This window comes from Tetrao urogallus (genome assembly GCF_951394365.1).
Source record: "Tetrao urogallus genome assembly, chromosome: 2".
Taxonomy (NCBI): Eukaryota; Metazoa; Chordata; class Aves; order Galliformes; family Phasianidae; genus Tetrao; species Tetrao urogallus.
The window spans coordinates 4442358-4459629 of NC_136814.1; the positions used below are offsets into that span (position 1 = coordinate 4442358).

The following is a 17272-nucleotide window of genomic DNA, read 5'->3' on the forward strand; positions in this document are numbered from 1 at the left end:
TGCTGGCTCAGCCTTCTATCACCCTGTACTCACCCCTCCACACACTGACCTCTTGCTCCACTGCCTGCATGAATTTTTAGCCCTTTCAAGCAAGGAACCTATGTGAGCTCCGTTTGTCTTGCCCCAGCCAGGCCTCCTTGGGCCCTTGTTGCATTCAGGGCAGCATGGGTGTGCAGGCAGAGCGTGCCCCTGGGGAAGAAATCTGCGTGCCCCAGCAGCACAGCGGTGAACCCCCATCCTCGCCTGAAGAGCTGCAGCCGCACTGGCCTGGTGCCCTGCCAGTAAGGGCCTGAATTGACTCCTGCCGCCAGCCCCAGGCTCGGAACTATTCCTGAGCTGCCTCGTAATCATGATGACGTTTGTGCCTGCACCCAGTGGTGCTGAGCTGCCCCCAGCACTTGCTTGCAGGCCCAGGGTGGAGCTGAGCCCCTGCACCCAACGTTGGGGCTCTGCTGCCTGGCTCAGGTTGTAACACAGTGACCAGTGGGCGTTTTATAAACACTGAGGTGGAAGTAACTTTTTTGCTGCTCTGTGTGTCCAAGTCTGGGCAGCTCTGCTGGGTGGGAGGTATGGGAGGAGAGGGCAGTGGCTGAGCCAGCTGCAAGCTCTCCATGCTTGGTGGGAGCTGGGGCCAGCAGGAAGAGTTGGCCTGAGCCACAGCGTAGCTGCATCCCAGGAGAGTGACAGAAGGGTGAATGGAAGGCAGCTGGTGAGCATCACCCAGGCCTTGCTGCCTCAAGGTGGGTGGGTGCAGGGATGAAATTGTGCTAACAATGCAGGGAAAGGTAGGAGGGAACTGTGGGCTTTTACTGGGATGCAGAAATCAGGGACAGCTGACAGATGGTGATGGCTGTGTGCCATGAAATGCTGGAGCTTTTTGCTGCAGCATCCCCTTCCTCAGCACTGAAGCACCAAGCTTACTCTCCCTGTGGGGTGCTGGGCACCAGGAAACGTGCACAGACCGCCCCGACTTGCTGCATCAGCCAGCACAATGCTGAGCACAGAAGTACCCCAAAATGCTCTTGTCTCTGTGAGTGGCTTCTCCAAGGAGAATAACAAGCTTGGGGACACTGAGCAGAGGCTGGAGGGGCTCAGCGCCCTGTGCCAGCTTCCTCTTAGAGGAAGCATTTGGTGGGGAGAAGAAAAGGGCCTCGCTGGGGAGGGAGTTTTTAGCACTTTCTCCAAAGGGCCCTGCACACACCGCAAACTTCCATCCCACGGTAGGAGCGAGTGCTGGGCTGCTAGCTGTGTGCCAGGAGCCGGATGGACACATGCCCTCCAGTGGGATCCCTGCTCCCTTCGTCATCACCCCCTCCCGAGCCACCGAGTTTGCTTTAAAGACCCCAGCTTCCTTTTATTGCTTCCCCTCTCAGATTGCAGCCGGCTGTGAGGGCTATTTTTAGCGGCCTGCCTTCTAAAAATAGCCCCAAGATGTTTGGAGTTGCGTCAGGAGGGGAACCTCTCCTCCACACGCCAGCTTGGCCCCTGCGCCCCTGCAGGCTACAAAAGGAGGCCAGGAGCAGCGGGGTCAGCAGGTTCAGACGCAGCCAGAGGCAAAGGCAGCAAGAAGCGCGCTGCCAGCTCCAGGCATCCCAGCGCCGGCACCATGACCATCTTCTGCAGCCACTGCCACAGGCCGCTGCAGGCAGAGACGAGCTGCCTGCCCAGGAGGGCTGAGCAGGCGCACGGTGCCTCCAAGCCGTTGAGGTGAGCCCCCCTCCGCCCCTTACCTGCAAGGGGAGGCTGCGAGCGGCTCCTGGCCACGGTGAGACCCAGCCAGGTGCAAGGGGTTTCTGCCAGCCTGGGACGCTGAGGCAAAGGATCTTGGAGGGGGGCAGAGAGATTTTGGGAGGCTTGAATGAAGGCAGGTGCAACTTGCAGATCAAATGGGCTGCAGTTCATGATCTGGCACTGGATGCGGTTTCTGCCCTAGTGGGGCTTGGTGGGGAGGTCATGGCACTCAGCTAGCTCCTAAAGCACGGGGCTGCAAACACCAGCAGTGTCTCCTGCTAGGCAGCCACACGCACCTCTGTCTGCATCCACCAAAGGATTGCTATTCCTCAGAGACCTCGCGTGGGGCACCGAACTGCCCCGGGGCCCAGTGTTCCCATAGCAGGAGATGGGGAATGCTGTCCCTTTCCCTGGGCAGGACTCCCTAAACAGTTGGCTTTGCAGGTCAACCAAGAGTGCCTCCAAGGCACGTCGGGACCAGATCAATGCGGAGCTGCAAGCACTGCGCTCTCTGCTGCCCATCTCCACGCAGGAGAAGGAGCGGCTCTCCTACCTCCACACCATGGCCCTGGTGTGCCTCCAGCTTCGGGGAGCTCACCTCTTCCCTCCAGGTACCCATGGGCACTACTGTTCCTTTTTCATGGGCGCAGCTCTGCTCTACATGGGGTGCTGCTCCCATCCCCTTTCAAAACAGTTTTTCACACTGTGCTCCCCCTGCAGCCTCAGCTCCTCCTTCAGGACCGGTCCTTGCTGCGGAGCTGCTCTCCTTGCTGCCGGGGTTTCTGCTTGTGCTCTCAGCCGGTGGCAAGCTGGTCTACATCTCTGAGAACGTGTCTCAGATCCTGGGTCTCTCTATGGTAAGGGCTGGCCAATGTGGATTTGCAGTCACTGTTTCCCTGTGCCCATTGTGCATGGCACACTGTCCTCATGAGAGGCTCTTGCACAGTGTCGGAGGGTTATGAGGTTGCAGTGTGCCAGCACACAGCCCGCTGGGGCCTGCCATGACAGCTCCTTCTATCAGGTGGAGCTTCTTGCTCACGGGGACACCATCTTTGACATCATGGATGGGCAAGCATGGGAGGACGTGCACAAGAAGCTTCTCCTTGCCCAGGAGCAGCCGGGCAGGGGTAAGGCTGGGGAGAACAGAAGTGCAGTGTGCTCACTGAGGTCTCCAGGCTGGGATCTCATAGGTGCTGCCCTGCTCTGAGTCTCCATGGCTGAGCTCAGACCCAGCAGGTTGCCAGTGAGGGCGCTGAGGAGTCTTTAATCTGCTCTCTGCAGAAATCACCTTTGTCAGTGAGATGCGCACATCCAAGGCCTTCCGGCTGCAGCACGGGGGAAATCAGGCTGTGGCAGTACGTGGGCGCTTTGTGGTCCCACACTGGCCAGCCTCCCCCTCCACCACAGCCTTCCTGGCCCTCTGCACCCCGGTTGCACAGCTGGATGCAGATCATGACGCTGATTCTCAGGACAACCTGTTTCAGAGCACACATGCCCTAGACATGAGGTTTATGGATGTCACAGAGAGGTGAGAGTGCCAGGACAGCCAGGATCATCTCCCTTCACAACGGCTGGGTGTGGGATGCAGGCTGGACCCACTCCTCTTGTCCTCCCCAGTGCCATCTACCACCTCGGCTACCTCAGGGAGGAACTGATTGGCCAGTCATGGTACAGCCTCCTGCATCCTGAAGATGCTGATGTAGCAGCCGCGCAGCACAGGGCTGTGGGTGAGTATGATGCCCACACTCACACGTATCTTCCTCTAATGCTGTTTGGCTGCACTTGAAACCTGGCTGCCTAGGACAGCCAAAACAAAGTGAACAGAATCCCCCTCCCTGTAAAAAGCATGAAGCAGAAGGCTAGTTTTACGCCCCAAACACCGACCGCGTGGGTTTGCCTCGAGCCCTGCCTTTCTGCGAGGCTGCAGACCTGACCGCCGTCTGCAGCTTCCGACTCGCCGGGGCTGCGGCCGCATCGGGGCCACCGAGGCCCGCCCCGGGAGCGAGGCCAGCTGCACCCCGCCACCCTCTGACCCCGCCGCTTCCCCGCAGCGCTGGGTGCCGGGGCCGCACCGGGGCCCGTCGTGCTGCGCGTGCTCCGTAGGGACCGCACCTGGGCCTGGCTCCGCGTGTCGGCGCGGCGCGGGGGCCGCTGCATCACCTGCACCGGCCGCAGCCTCAGGTGAGGGTTCGGGGACGGAGGAGGCCGGGGGGACGCGGGGAACCGAGCCCGACGGCCGCCATCGGCTCCCGGTCCCCGCGCGCCGCCCCTCACAGCTGCGTTCCGCTACTCAGGGAGGAGGAGGCGCTCTACTTGCGCGCCCAGCAGCGCGGCCCGCCGCCGCTCTACCCAGCGCCGCCGCCTGCCGCCTCCTCGCCAGAAGAGGGGCTCGGTCTGCTGGCCGCACAGCTCCGCGCCCTGGCCGACAGCCTCTCGCCGCCCGCCGCCTACACCGGGACGGAGGCCTGCTCTTACGGCCGGCCGCAGCCGGACGCCGCCCTGGCGCTCGCCCGTCTCCTAGGCGACGCGCTGGAAGCTTCCGGGTCGCACACGACGCATGCGCGCGGCGCGCCGCTTCTCCACCAATAAACGCCCGTTTTGCCTTCCCTTCTGTCCGACTGCGCGTGCGCTGCTTCCGCGGGTTCTCTGCTGGCGGGGCGGGCGGCCATGAGGCGGGCGGCTGGGACACGGCCGGGAGCGGCGGGCGGGGAGGAGGAGGAGACGGGCCCAGAGCTGGGAGGTGAGGAGAGGCGAGGCGAGGCGAGGCGAGGCGCTGCGACCGGCCGGAAGGAGCTGTGCTGCGAGAATGGCGTCCGGTGCGGAGCGGGGCTCCGGCAGGGGCGGTGGTTGGGGCTCCCGGGGCTGCGGCTGTACCCGGGCTGCTGGGCGGAGGGAGGAGAGCCTCTTCCGGAGCGAGGGTCCGAGGGTTTAGCGAGGCGGAGAGGTTTCCTTCTGCCGGACGGGCGCGAAGGGGCGGCAGCGCTGTTTGTGCCGCTTGTCTCCTGCTCCGGGCCGCACAGAGCCTCGGGGCAGCCGTGAGGAGCTGCTTCGCTCAGCTGTGCGTCGCTCTCCTCCAGATGAGGCTGACCTGTCGTTGGAAGAACGGCTGCGGATGCAGAACGCGGCCGGAACGAGAGCGTGCCGGCAGCTGAGCGATGGGAAGAAAACAGCAACGCCTGGCAGAGCTCCGGTGAAGCAGCAGCTGAACAAAAAGGGGTAAAGGTGTTCCTCGTGGCCGGCAGGATGTGTCTGTGTGCTCTCTGTGTGCTCCAGAAGCAGTGCTGGCAGCTCCTCGCCGTGCTGACGTTGCCTTGGAGCTGGCGTAGATCTCTGATGTGCTGTGCAGCTGTGCCCTTCATTGCAGTGCTTTATTTGGGAATGATCTGTCAGTGTTGCTGAGCTCTCAGTGCTCTGTCATGCTCACATCCCCAGCTGTCTGCTGTTGTCTGGTGCTTAAAGCGGTACTTAGTTCCCATGTTTTAACCCAGAAGCATGGTGAGCTTCTCCTTGAAGCTGTGATCAATAGTGTTTGACTTGTACCTCCCCAGCCCTGCTGCTTTCTGAACCTCTTGTGGCTTCTCAGTGTTTTCTGCCCTGCTCCCATAGCTGCAGTTGCAGGGTCAGCTGATTGTCTGGAATCTCATTCATCCTTTTGCTGTCATCCCCTCCGTGGCTCATCTGTTGATGTTCCTTTCTTTCCCCTCTGCAGTACTTGCAGTCACAGGCTCTGTCCCGTTCTCAGTGCTCTTTACACTTCCAGTTCATGTACTCTGCAGGTGCTATTATGTGGTGTGTGTGAGATGAATTCAGTGTAACAGAACCTATTTAATTTCTAGCAGTCCTCCGGCCTCCTCCATTCACATCTGTCAAACCATTATCCTTTATCTGCAGCACTTAGCAGTTCTTAATCCTCAGAGTCCTATCCAAATGATTTGAACAGGTTTCCTCTGTTACCGTGGCGTTCCCTAACCTATTTCTGAATGCATCTTTCCTCTGCTTTAAACAGTTGACTAGAATAATGTTTCTACTTTACCTTCTACCCAGTAGTCTGGGGGATTCTGTGTAGTGTGCTGTCTTTACACGGCATCTCTATTTCTGCTACTCTATTTGCATAATTCTGCTTTTATTACTTAATTTCCTTAATCCTTTCAGCACTGCACCACTGTAAATCCCAGATGCTGTTTCTTTCATGGTTTTTATTATGGAATTTAACTTCTTAAAAAAGCACTTAAGGGAAATCCCTGGGAGCTCAGCTGTTTTCAATAGTGGTTTGTGAAGCTGACTCGAGCATTGCACAGGAGTGCAGCCTCATGAGAAGATGTGAAAATAAGCTGAACATTGCTTTAAGTGGGATTTGGAAAACTTACTTACTGCTGCATGGTTGTTTATGCTCCTCACCCCAGGGCTGCTGTATTGCTGAGTGTGGGTGTAATGCCAGGACTCACATCTTTGCACATCTTTGTTTCTGATAACTTACCTGATGTAGTGATAAATCACAGGATGCAGCATTCAGGATGGGGAGAGTCATGCTCTGTCCTGTCACGTTACATCATCTTGCTTTTACACCTGAAGCATCGTGCTCTCAAAGTTTGTGTTGCAAGAAGGACTCATTCCCTTAATTCCTTTACACCACCTGTCCTGATTCAGCGTGAAGTGTCCTTTGGAATAAGTACCATAAGCTGCATGACCCTTATTCCTGTGGGGTCTGATTTCTCCTTTACCTGAGTTTGGTATGCTTTCTCACTGATCTTGATCATACTAGAACTGGCCTGCTCTTGTGACTACCCAGGTCAGTGAGAGAGTCCTAACTTTGGTTTCACCTTTCAGTGTATCACTCGAGTGCATGAGCTGGGTAAGGAGCAGAAGAGGATCATTATGTGACGTGTGAAAACATGGAAATAGGAATAATTATTCACTGATAACCACTGTACAGTGGTAGGTTTTCATTTGGTACAGTGAGGTTTTGATTCTTTGGAGCTAGATTAAAGCATGCAGATGTTTTCTGTAGGATTAATTCAGTTACACATTTATGGGTGAGTTGGTTGTAGTGGCCAACTGTTGTTGGTTGTACTGGCTTTTGATACCTGCAGCCTCCATGAAATCTGCTGTTTTGTCACTGTGTTCTCTAGAGGGTCTCTCTGACCTTCTGAGATGTTAGTCTGGGTCTCTTTCTGCCCTCTGCTTCTTACAAGTATGTTTTTTCCCTCTTTCAGGCCAGTGGAGATGTCTGCCAAGAAACCCATGCCTTTTCTGCGACAAGTTGTCCCTGTTACAAAGAAGGTGGGTGCTCTTTCTCCCCACTTCAGGCACTGACTGTGTTTAGTGATGCTGAGGGGCACAGATGTGGTGATGGTGCTGCGGAAGGAGGCAAAGGCTGTTTGTGGAGGATAGGTCTTAGCTAGCAGCCTGCTGAACACGGGTGATGGTAGCATGTCTCTGGGAAGAGCAGAAGATGGGATGCAGAGGAGGCTGCTGCTTTGACCTTAACTTGGCCCTTTGAGAATAAGCAGGATATTAACAGAGTAATCTGGCTCTGACTCTTGCCTCTGCCTTCAGGTCCACAGAGACCCTCGATTTGATGACCTGTCTGGAGAGTATAACCCTGAAATATTTATGAAGACGTACAGCTTCCTGGACACCATCAAGAAGCAGGAGAAGGAAGTAATGCCTTGTGCCTGTCCTTGGCCAGAAGAAACTTGCTTGGCAGGGGTGGCCCCCGCAGAAGCCTTTTGCAATGGAGCTGGCAGGCAGGCAGTGATGCAGCTTTCTGCTCTCTTTTCCAGATGGTTCAGAAGCAGCTGAAAAAATGCCGGAATATGGAACAGAAGGAGAAACTGCAGCAGCTCCTGAACCGCATGGTGAGTTTGGTGCAGCATCCCCTCTGTTAGGCAGTGCACTGATAGAGAGGATGTGTGACCTGAGGTCTGCCTAGACATTTGCTGACATGGGCCATCCATTCTGTACAGACACAGCAAGAACAGGCACAGAAAAAACAGCAAAAACAGAGGGAAAGGGAGCTGACTTTGAAAAGACAGCAACGGGAGCTGGCCAAGCAGGGAAAGAAACCCTTCTTCCTAAAGAAGTGTAAGTACACGGCGTGAACATATTGCAGGAAGACCTGGAGGAGGGTACTGCTGACAGCAGTGCAAGCTCTGGAGATGAGCTGTCCATAAGCTTGGAGCTGTGGAGGGACTGTGGTGCTGGCACTCAAGTGATAAGCCAGGCCTGGTGCTCAGCAGGAGGAAGCAAGAAGGTGTGTAGAGATAACTCAGCTTGCATCTAAAACCTTTCTCCTCTCTCCTTCACAGCTGAGAAACGGAAATTGGAGCTAGCAGAGAAGTATGCAGAGCTAAAGAGGAGTGGAAAGCTGGAGAGCTTCCTGAACAAGAAAAGAAAGAGGAATGCTGTCAAAGATAAGCGCCGTTTGCCCACGCAGAAGAACCTGTGACTGCTGCACAGACATGCTGTTACCTGGAGAGGTGGTGCTGGCACTGGGATTCACTCTGGCCAGGCCTGGAAGATGGCAGCCTCTCTTCTCATTTTCTGCCTTCTGCTGTAGTGATGCTGTTAGGCAGCGAAGTCTGAACAGGAAAAAAATGTGCTTTTGATAGCTGAAGAGACCCCTGCACTTGTGTTTTACATCATACCTGGGTGGTGACAAGCCTGTCATGCAGATGCATATGGTGCTGATCAGTTTCTGCACCTGCTCTGCCTGTAGCTAGGAGAGCTCAGACTGTGCCCTGCACTGCTGGCTCTTCTCCATGTCTTACTGGGTCCCAATGAAAAGGGCATCAGGTGGGAGGGTAATGATCCGGTCTGCTCAGAGCAGGGCCAGCACTGCGTTCAGACCAGGATGCTGAAAGCTTGCTTCATATGGGTTTGCAGATGTACAGGGATAAAGGGTACTACCATTCTGGACCCCTGTTCCACTGCTTCAAGTTCTCAAGGTGAAACTCCTTTTTCCTCCAGGAGTCTTGCCTAGTTTTAGTCTGTGATCGCTGTCTTGTTCTCAGTGAAGTGCCCGGCTGAGTCTTGTTAAAAACCCTGTAGTAGGTCTGAGAGGTGAGCAGGAAGAGGAGCTCCTAGATCTCGTTGAAGCCTTCACTTCCCACGACTGTAAAAGCCCTCACCTCCCAGCACGGTTCTCCAGACCCCAGCAGGTTTTCGTGCTCTTGACTGGAGTGAGCCCAGAGCTCCAACGTCAGGGCCCAGCTGGGTGGAGCGTCCAAATGTAGTCTGCCCGGAGCTGAGATTGCAAGAGAGATCAGCATCCCTTTCTGGGGCTGCACCTTGGTGCCAGGGCGTGCAGCTGACTGTAGTCAGGCACTGCTGCCCAGGATCTCTCCAGCAGGGCTGCCCCTGTCTCGGCCTGTTCTCTAAAGGGCTGTTAGCATTTCTACGTAACATTGATTCTGTATAAAATAAATACATGTTTTCCTTTACTGCCACTATCACTGCTGTTATAAAGGTGTTTGCTGCAGTTTGAACTTAGAGGATGTGCTTCTCTCTGGCATTACAGCTGACCACCAACTCTGTTATTTCTCCTTGCTGCTAATGGCTCAATTTCAGTGGCTATGCTAATGCAGAAGTGATGTTGATGTGATGCAGGTGCTATGAACCAGACTCTGGTCAGCAAGGCAGATCACTTCTGCCAAGCCTGCACATTGCTCCACTGCTGCAGGTGGCAGCTGGTGTGTGAGGCCTGGGAAAAGGTTTTGCGAAGAAGAGAAAATGGAAGATGAGCAACTCTGTCATGCCTGGCTGAGGGTGTTACTGAAGCATCTGCCTCTGCTGCAATTCCTGTGGGTGATGAGAGCTCTGCATTGGTAGCAGATTTTAGTGTGGCTGGGCAAAGGCAGCAGAAACAGGATGCCAGCTTGGTTAGGGACATGGAAATCCTCAGCTGCCTTTAGCCTGCATGTGGTTCGCTGCTTTGTGCCGAGCCTGACCTTCCTCTCCTGACCTTGACTTGGGAAGCAGAGCCTACTGTATCCTTATGCCTTCAGAGGAGGATTTCTTTGGAAGCAGTGTGGCAGTGCCAAAGCTCAATGCTATCATGGCCCCTTTGTGCTGCAGCTTGCTGTTTTACACTGTTTTTAATCCAAAACTGAACAAGTCTCCTCTCGTAAAGGTGCAGGGGGACAACATAGTAAGAAGGCTTGGTCCTGGGCTCACATGGGAGCCACTGCTGCCAAGGCCTTGCCAAGGGTCTGTGTGACATTACCAGGTCTGTGTGTCCCCATCTTCTGTTGCTGGTAGATCCTGCCCAGCAAGGAGCAATCCTAGTGCAGTGCCAGAATGGAAGACTTCTGAGCTGGGACCCAAACTAATTGTCCAGCACATGGAAGGTGAAGAGCAAGGCTGCTGACCTGTCTCTTCTTGTCTGCTGACTTTCTCCCATCCAAGGAGAAACCTACCGTAGGGCATGGCCAGCCAGCACTGGGGTGAGCCTTGGGGCAGGCTGCAGTGTGACAGCACTGGCTGGTGAGAGATGCCTCTGTGTCTACAGTCAGTGAAGCTTCTTTTTCCCATGGCCTCAGGGGACTGCATTAGGTTATTTGGCTTGTGTTTCTAATGCTGTCCTGTCAGGCTGTCTGCTAGGTCTAGTGCTCCACAGGCAGGCTGTGGGGGACCTATGTGGACTTCTTCAAAGAGGGCAGCTATGGGCATGGCTGGTATCAGCTGCTGCAGGGACAGGCAGCAACAGTACTAGGCATCAGTGGTGACATGGGATGCTCTTAGGGTGTGGGTGGCCACCAAATCTTTCCCCCCCAAAGAAGTGCTCTGCAGCTGGGCATCAGGGAACACAGACACAAGGAGAGCTCAGGCCTTTTATTGCAAAGAGGGAGATACGAAAAAGGTCAGTTACCCTCTTCGAGCCCCCACCGAGCCTGCGGCTGTCTGAGAGGGACAAGAGGTGGGGGGAGCCAGATCCTCACTCCCACCAGGAGGGGCACCTGGCTGGGGCAAGACGCTGAGGTGGAGCACGTGACATCTCTGCTCAGCCCCTGGCTTGAGCTGGAGGGCTGTGGTCCTGCACTGTTTGGCTGCCCCATCGCAGTGTTGCCCCTGGGGAATGGAGCAGCCTTGCCCGAGGAGGGAGGAGACAGGGTCGGTCCCTGCTGTCCAGAGGCAGGAGGCTCAGCGACCCTCCTGGTGTCTTGTGGGGATGGCCAAGCGTGGCGGTGCCCAGGCTGCGGTTGCCACTGGCGTGTCATGTATTGTCCTGGGCCAGCTCCTCAGGGCAGGCAGGCTGATCCCGAGACTTCTGCAGCCCTGGGGAGGGCTGGGGCTGGCAGCTATGCTGCGGGGCAGGGCCTGGCCCTGGCGGCGCGTGGTGCCTGTGCCGCTGGTACTGCACAAACATGCAGACCTTCAGCCCGATGGCCAGCATGTTCTTGCCCATGAAAATGCTGGAGACCCGGGAGTCCCTGAAGAAGAGCATGTTGCTGCCTCGGATGAAGATGGTGGTGATGTTGACGGTGAGCATGCTCAGCATCGGGTACAGCATCATGCGGTGCGGCATAATGCCGATCCCCTGCATGCTGATCTCGCAGAGGGAGACGCAAGGGAGGACCAGGAGCAAGATGTAGCAGTAGAAGAACATGATGCCCTCGGCCCAGAGTGGCAGCCCCTTCTTCTGGGGCTCCCACAGGTTGGCCTGAATGTCCAGCACATCCAGCATGTCCACGATGACCCAGAAGAGGCGGTTGCGAAGATCTTCTTTCTTCTTGAATGTCCTGACGTACTCCATGTGCTCTGTGGCCACCAGCAGCACGTAGAGGGCTGGGATGCAGATGGAGAGCAGCAAGGTGAGCGCTTTGCGAGCCATGAGATCTAGGCTCTTCCGATCAGCTTTATAGTTCTGGTAGACAAAGTAAACCTTGATCTCCAGAACGAAGACATAGAGGAACCAGAGGATCATGGCATAACCTCGCTTGGCTGTCTTTACCTCTGCCCCAACCCAGATGGCCACGTAGCGGAGCACCAGCAAGAAGCACACGTCGCCCACTGCCACCATGACGCAGATGCCCAGCTTCCTGGAGCCCTGGCTCTGCTCCACCAGGTAGGCATCCATGAGGATGAGGCTGCTCATGATGAGTACAGTTGAGAGGCACACGTGAGGCTTGCTGACGGGTGGTGGGGGAACCATTCTGCACAGAGGAACAGGTAGGACCATCAGGGAGTTGCTGGGCTTCCCCGTCCCTATTCTTATCCTATCCCCTCACCACAGATGGCCAAAGAAAGGGGTGGCATGTGGTTACAGACTCTTCTCCTAGCTTATCTGATGGGACAGAGCCTGGCCAGAACCCTACAGAACATCCTGCTAGGGAAAGGTGCGAGAGCCTGAGTCCAAGCAAACAAGCTGCTTCCCCCTGCAGCGCAGGAACCTCTGCTCCTAGGCTGCATGTAGGGGTAGGCTGGATGGCCTTTGAATACTTGGGATGCTACAGTCTCTTCCAGAAGCTCACTGCATTAGCTAATTGCTGCCATCATGAAGGGCACGTGCCTTACTTCCATGGCCATTCCCAGCCAGTGGCACTGGTTATGTTCTTTCCTGCAAAGCACACAAGGCCGTGTCTATGCTTTTATCCCAAGCAGTTCCACAATATAGCAAGCCAGGCCCTCTATCTTTTTCATCTCCTTTATTTTCATGCACAGCAGTAGGAGAAAGATGATTTTCAGTATGGCCGTCCTGCGGGGTAGGAGGGAAGAGATCTGCCTACCATCCTCAGTTTCTTTCAGCCTTGTGATCCACAAGAGCTTTGCTTAATGTTCCCTGTCAGGATACAACAGAGCAAAGAAAAGCAGCTCTGGGATGCAAGAGCTCTGCAAGAGGCCCTGGATTTCAGCTTGACGCTCGGCTTTCCTACGTGGGCTCAGAGCAAAACCCCACGAGCAGCCCTCCGCCTCAGATGGCACGGGTGCTGTCGTGCTCCCTCCCGGCCCAGCACAGCTGCGGGCAGCCGCTGCCAGAGCCGGAGGGAGCTGGGGCCCAGCCTGGCACGGCTCGGCAGCTGCTCTGGAGGGGAGCCAGTCCCCCGGCTGAGACAGAGGCCAAGCCGGCTCCCCGACGCTGGGGCCGCGCAGGGGCTCTCTCTGTCCGCCGCGGGCCGGGAACCGCGTCGCACCGACACCACGCGCCGCGCCAGCCGGCGTTACCTGGGGGTGCCCGGGCACGAGAACGCCCCGAATCCCGCATGTCCCGAGCCTTCGGCCGTGCGGACGGACGGGCGGCAGCAGGAGAGAGGCGACGAGGAGGGCAGCTGCTCCGAGGCGGGCCGCGAGGCGGGCCGCAGGGACGGCCGGGGCGAGGCGGCGGGGCTCCGCGACCGTCTCTCGCTGTCCGCTCGCAGCATCGCCCGGGGACCCGCGGCGCGGTGTCCGCGTGCCGGGGAAGGGAGCGCTCGGCACGGAGCCGCGGAACTGCGGCCCGGAGCTCCCCGACGGGGCCGCGCTCACCTCGGGCGGCTCCCCGGGGCTGGGCGGCGGAGGCGGCGGAGGAGCCCCGCTGACGGCCCCGGGCCCGGAGCGGCATCGCCCGGCGGCGTCTCTGCGGCGGCGGCGGCGGCGACGTTTGGCCCCTCCCGGCCGGGCGGGCGGGGACTGCGGCGGCCCCCGCCTCGGCGGCACCGCACGGCACGGCAGCGGAGCGAGGCGACAAGCGGCTGCGCTCGTCCCGGGGTCAGCTCCGTGCCAGCGCCTGGGCTGAGACCCAGCTCGGTTGTGATTGACGGATGTCCTCGCTCTCTGGGGAAGGCTTCTAGTACATTTCCACTTCGCCTTGGCAGCGCTCGTTGTAAATAGGCGTCGTTCTGGAAGACCGGCCGTGACCTGTTAGGGAAAGGCTGTGTCCCGGAGCGCGGTGGGCACGGCACAGGCTGCCCAGGGCAGTGGGCGCAGCCCCGATGTCGGATCAGACGCTGCTTTGGGGCAGACGCCCATTGGGGGTGGGGAGTGCCGAGTGGAGTCGGGCTCGGTGATCCTTCTGGGTCCCTTCCAGCTTAGTTGATAGAGTGATGCAAGAGAGGGGAAGCCAATGCCGAAGTAAAACCCACATCTTCCCTGTCAGCCATCAGGATCAGGGCAGTCCCTTGCACGGTCTCCATCCTTAGAGGCACCAAGAGCTGGCCACATAGGTGTGTATATGGCAGAGGCAAGGGAAGAGGTGCTTGAGGCAGTTTTCAAGCAGTGGAGCTGTGGACAAGATGATTCATCTCTGGGCTGAAATCATAAAGCCCCTGAGTCTTCACTAGAGGCGAGGACAGGAGGTGACAATGTTCGTGTGGGAAGCAGAGAAGAGCTGCTTTAACGAGGCACATAAAAATAAGCAACCAGAGCAAGAGCAGATATGGGCGTGCTTCACTAAAACACGATGCTGGAGCTGAGTGGCATGGATCGCATATGGATGTGGCTGTGATCAGAGACAAAATGGGAAGAAAGCAAAGAAGGGTACAGTGGGGATCCCGAGCAGATGGCTCTCTCCTGGTTGCCTGCTGGCTCCAGGCGGAAAGCATCCTTGGCTCAGCCCTGTGCTGCCCCAGTGCTAGCACCAGAGCATCCCTCTGGAACAGAAACCACAATGTGAAGGCAATGAGAGGAGAGCCAGAGAAATCCACCTGTCACACTGAGCATCCTTGAAGAAGCAGAGCAAAAGGGGAAAGCTTGCCAGCAAGGAGCTGGTAGAGGCTGCACTGAGAGCTTCAGCTGCTCCAAAACCCTCATGGCCCCCACGGCCTGGCCATAGGGCAGAAGCTGGAAGTGATGAACATACTCTAGGAAGGCAAATTACCAAAATATCCACCCTGCTAACAGCTGAGAGGAGGATAATAGAGTATGGAAGCAGTGGTGACAAGTCCCTCTGGGTGTGAGCTCAACCTCTGAGAAAATGGTGCCCATTGTAAAGCATTAGTTTAAAACACAGCCATGCAGCCCTGATGGGCCAGAGAGTGTGTGCTGCTAATCCTGCTGGCAGCGGCTCAGGGGAAATTATGGAAGAGGTGTGAAGCTGTAGCAGCTGCTGGAACACCTCAGTGTGTGCATGAGTCTAGCTATGCAGCTGTAGCGCATGCAGTTCCAGTGACCTCAGCTAAAAAAGAGTTTTGCAAATGGAGGCTTGAGGCTTCAGCACACGCATCCTGCAAGTCCCAGAGGCCGGGGAGGACCGAGGGCAGGGCCCAACTCAGCTCTCCACGAGGTGAATGACGTGGTGGCAGAACAGAGACCCACAGGCCAAGCCCTACTGCTGTGGCACTATCCCCGGCCCGGAGGCTGACGCGGGTGCAAGGAGGAAGGCCGCTTGTGCCACAGCCACTGGGTGTCAGTGCAGACCCACGCAGCCTGCTCAGCACAAAGCCACCCCTCGATGCCTGTGATGAGGAGCCGGGGGAGTGGTCGGCCTGTCTCACCCAAGCCCAGGGCCCAGATGTCTGTCTGTCCCTCCCCAGACCACTGCACGATGCGGGCTGAAGGGTGCTCCTCCAGCTAAAGGCAGGGTGGTTGGAGAGGGAGTTGTAGAAGAGAAGTGCTGTTATCTTGAGCTCCTATGGTGTCTTGCTGCACCTGAATCGCATCCAGAGGTCAAAGGCACATGGCTCTAGGGGATGTCCAGGAATGGCTTTGCTTGGGCTTTGGGCTTTGCTGGCCCAAAGGAGTCGATACCCTGTGCAGGACTGGCCATCACAGCAGCACTGAGCGGTGCCTCGTGCCTTGTCTGCCGGGGACAACGCTGGACTGCTACAAGGTCTCTCAATAGTACTGAAGTGCTGGGGAGGAATTGGTGGGCATAGTCCCATAGAAGTGAGGTGTGAAAAAGGAGAAAGTGTGATATTTTTTCTTCTTTTCAGAGGCACGTTTCTAACTGGGTGCTGGGATGTCAAAGAAGAGGGCTTCTTGGCTGCTTTTGCTTCAGGATGAAGTGAATCTCAGTACACAGCAAGGTCTCAAGAGGAGAAGCTGCTAAATTAGATGCCTACCAGGTTGTGTTTAAACCATAACACAACCAGGTTCTGGCACTTATGACAAAAAACATAGGAAAAATGTGACCCCAAAGACAGGGGAAAGCCAGTGCGCATGGGAGAACATAGTTCTGGACAGCTCAACTTGTAGGCACGAAGTCAATGTAACATGAAAGGAGAAAATGAAGAGCAGTCTGCATAGCTGAATAAACAAGGCACATTGAAACAGACTGCGAACAAATGCATAAATTCATCTCTAGAAGAGCCAGCAGGCTGAAGAAACCACGTGAGCTGCAGTACGGATGGAAGCACTCAAAGGGAATAGGCTGTAAGAAGAGAGCCAGAGAAACCCACCTCCATCGCACTGAACATCCTCAGGGGGAGCTGCAGGAAAAGGGCAAAGCCTGTCAGCAAGAAACTACACGTGGTGGCTGCAAGAGAGGAAGGCTAGCTGTGGGCTGGGGACCGCACAGAGCACTCTGACAGCTCTGAGAAATCATCACAGGGTGGCACGACCTCAGAGCAGAGAGATGGCCGGAGGTGACAGGTGGCCCAGCAGAGCTGCAGGCCTTGCTGGCACTTGGGGGCTGTCTGAATGTTTGGAGGTTGTCACTGCAGCAGGCTGCCGTGGTCCGAGCAGAGAAGTGCCACATGCCTCCTGGAGGACACAGAGCATCCCCAAAAGCCTGGGGTGCCATTGAAGCACCACGTGGATAGGTGGGGATATTAACCAAGACTGAAAAGCAGAGGGTAAAAGTCAGCTGCTGGGGAGCCCCTGCAAGAGGGTTTGAGGTCCTTGGGAGCAGTCAGCTGCTTGTGGGGAGAGGTAGCGGCGATACCCAGCTGAGATCAAAACACAGTGGGTGGAGGTGCTGAGATAAAGCTAGGCCAGCACAGCCACCACTGTCTCAGACCTGATTTTCCACATTCACCCGCAGAGCAGCATCCCTCCTCCAACTGCATTTCCTCAGAAGCCCCTGTTGAGACCCCTTAGCAAATGCTCTCACAGAGCCAGGGCTGTCTTGGATGAAGGGGAAGGCTGTCGTTATGGGCTGCTCAGAGGGAAGGCAGGCTGTGAAGCAGCTGCTCTGACAGCAGGACGGCAGGTGTGTGGAGCACTGTGCCCTGGGCTGTCGGACGGGCACAGAGATGGACTGGGGAAGGGAGGTAGAAAAGTTGTGTTAAGGCACAGATTGATTTGCTGGTCAAACCGAAAGCTGACGTGAGTATCTGCGTATCACTAAGAGGCCCGAAGCTTAACTGCGGATTAAACGCCAAATTTACAAACGCAAGTGAAAAGATCCGGGAGGACGTTGGCAATCAGGAAAGCGACCCCGAAATCCTTATGGATAACAGAGAACGCCGGCGCTGCGCTCGAGACCCACAGCGGCACACAGACCTGGCCGAGGGCCGGAGCCCCTTCCCGCAGCCCCGCGCACCCCCCGCCCAGGCCCGCAGGCCCCGTTGCCACGGCAACCCCGCCAACCGGCCGCGCGCCCGGCCGCGCCCCTTGGCGGGCTCGCGCAGGCAGACTCGGGAAGAGGGGCTGCTGCGCGTTAAAGGGCTCGCGTCCACGCCCCCCT

The 17272-nt window shown here is 56.8% G+C and overlaps 2 protein-coding genes across 2 annotated transcripts; one reads left to right on the forward strand and one right to left on the reverse strand.

Moving 5' to 3' along the window:
- Nucleotides 1-4398: 4398 nt before the first annotated feature.
- Nucleotides 4399-8179, forward strand: RRP36 (ribosomal RNA processing 36; the record flags this gene model as incomplete). Its single annotated transcript, XM_079532775.1, has 7 exons — nucleotides 4399-4471; nucleotides 4809-4947; nucleotides 6945-7011; nucleotides 7288-7392; nucleotides 7515-7589; nucleotides 7698-7815; nucleotides 8040-8179. The coding sequence occupies 7 exons, from the start codon at nucleotides 4399-4401 to the stop codon at nucleotides 8177-8179; spliced, it is 717 nt and encodes a 238-aa protein (XP_079388901.1).
- Nucleotides 8180-10945: 2766 nt separating this feature from the next.
- Nucleotides 10946-13091, reverse strand: LOC306944397 (transmembrane protein 121-like; the record flags this gene model as incomplete). Its single annotated transcript, XM_079532900.1, has 2 exons — nucleotides 10946-11885; nucleotides 12895-13091. The coding sequence occupies 2 exons, from the start codon at nucleotides 13089-13091 to the stop codon at nucleotides 10946-10948; spliced, it is 1137 nt and encodes a 378-aa protein (XP_079389026.1).
- Between the last annotated feature and the right edge of the window lie 4181 nt (nucleotides 13092-17272).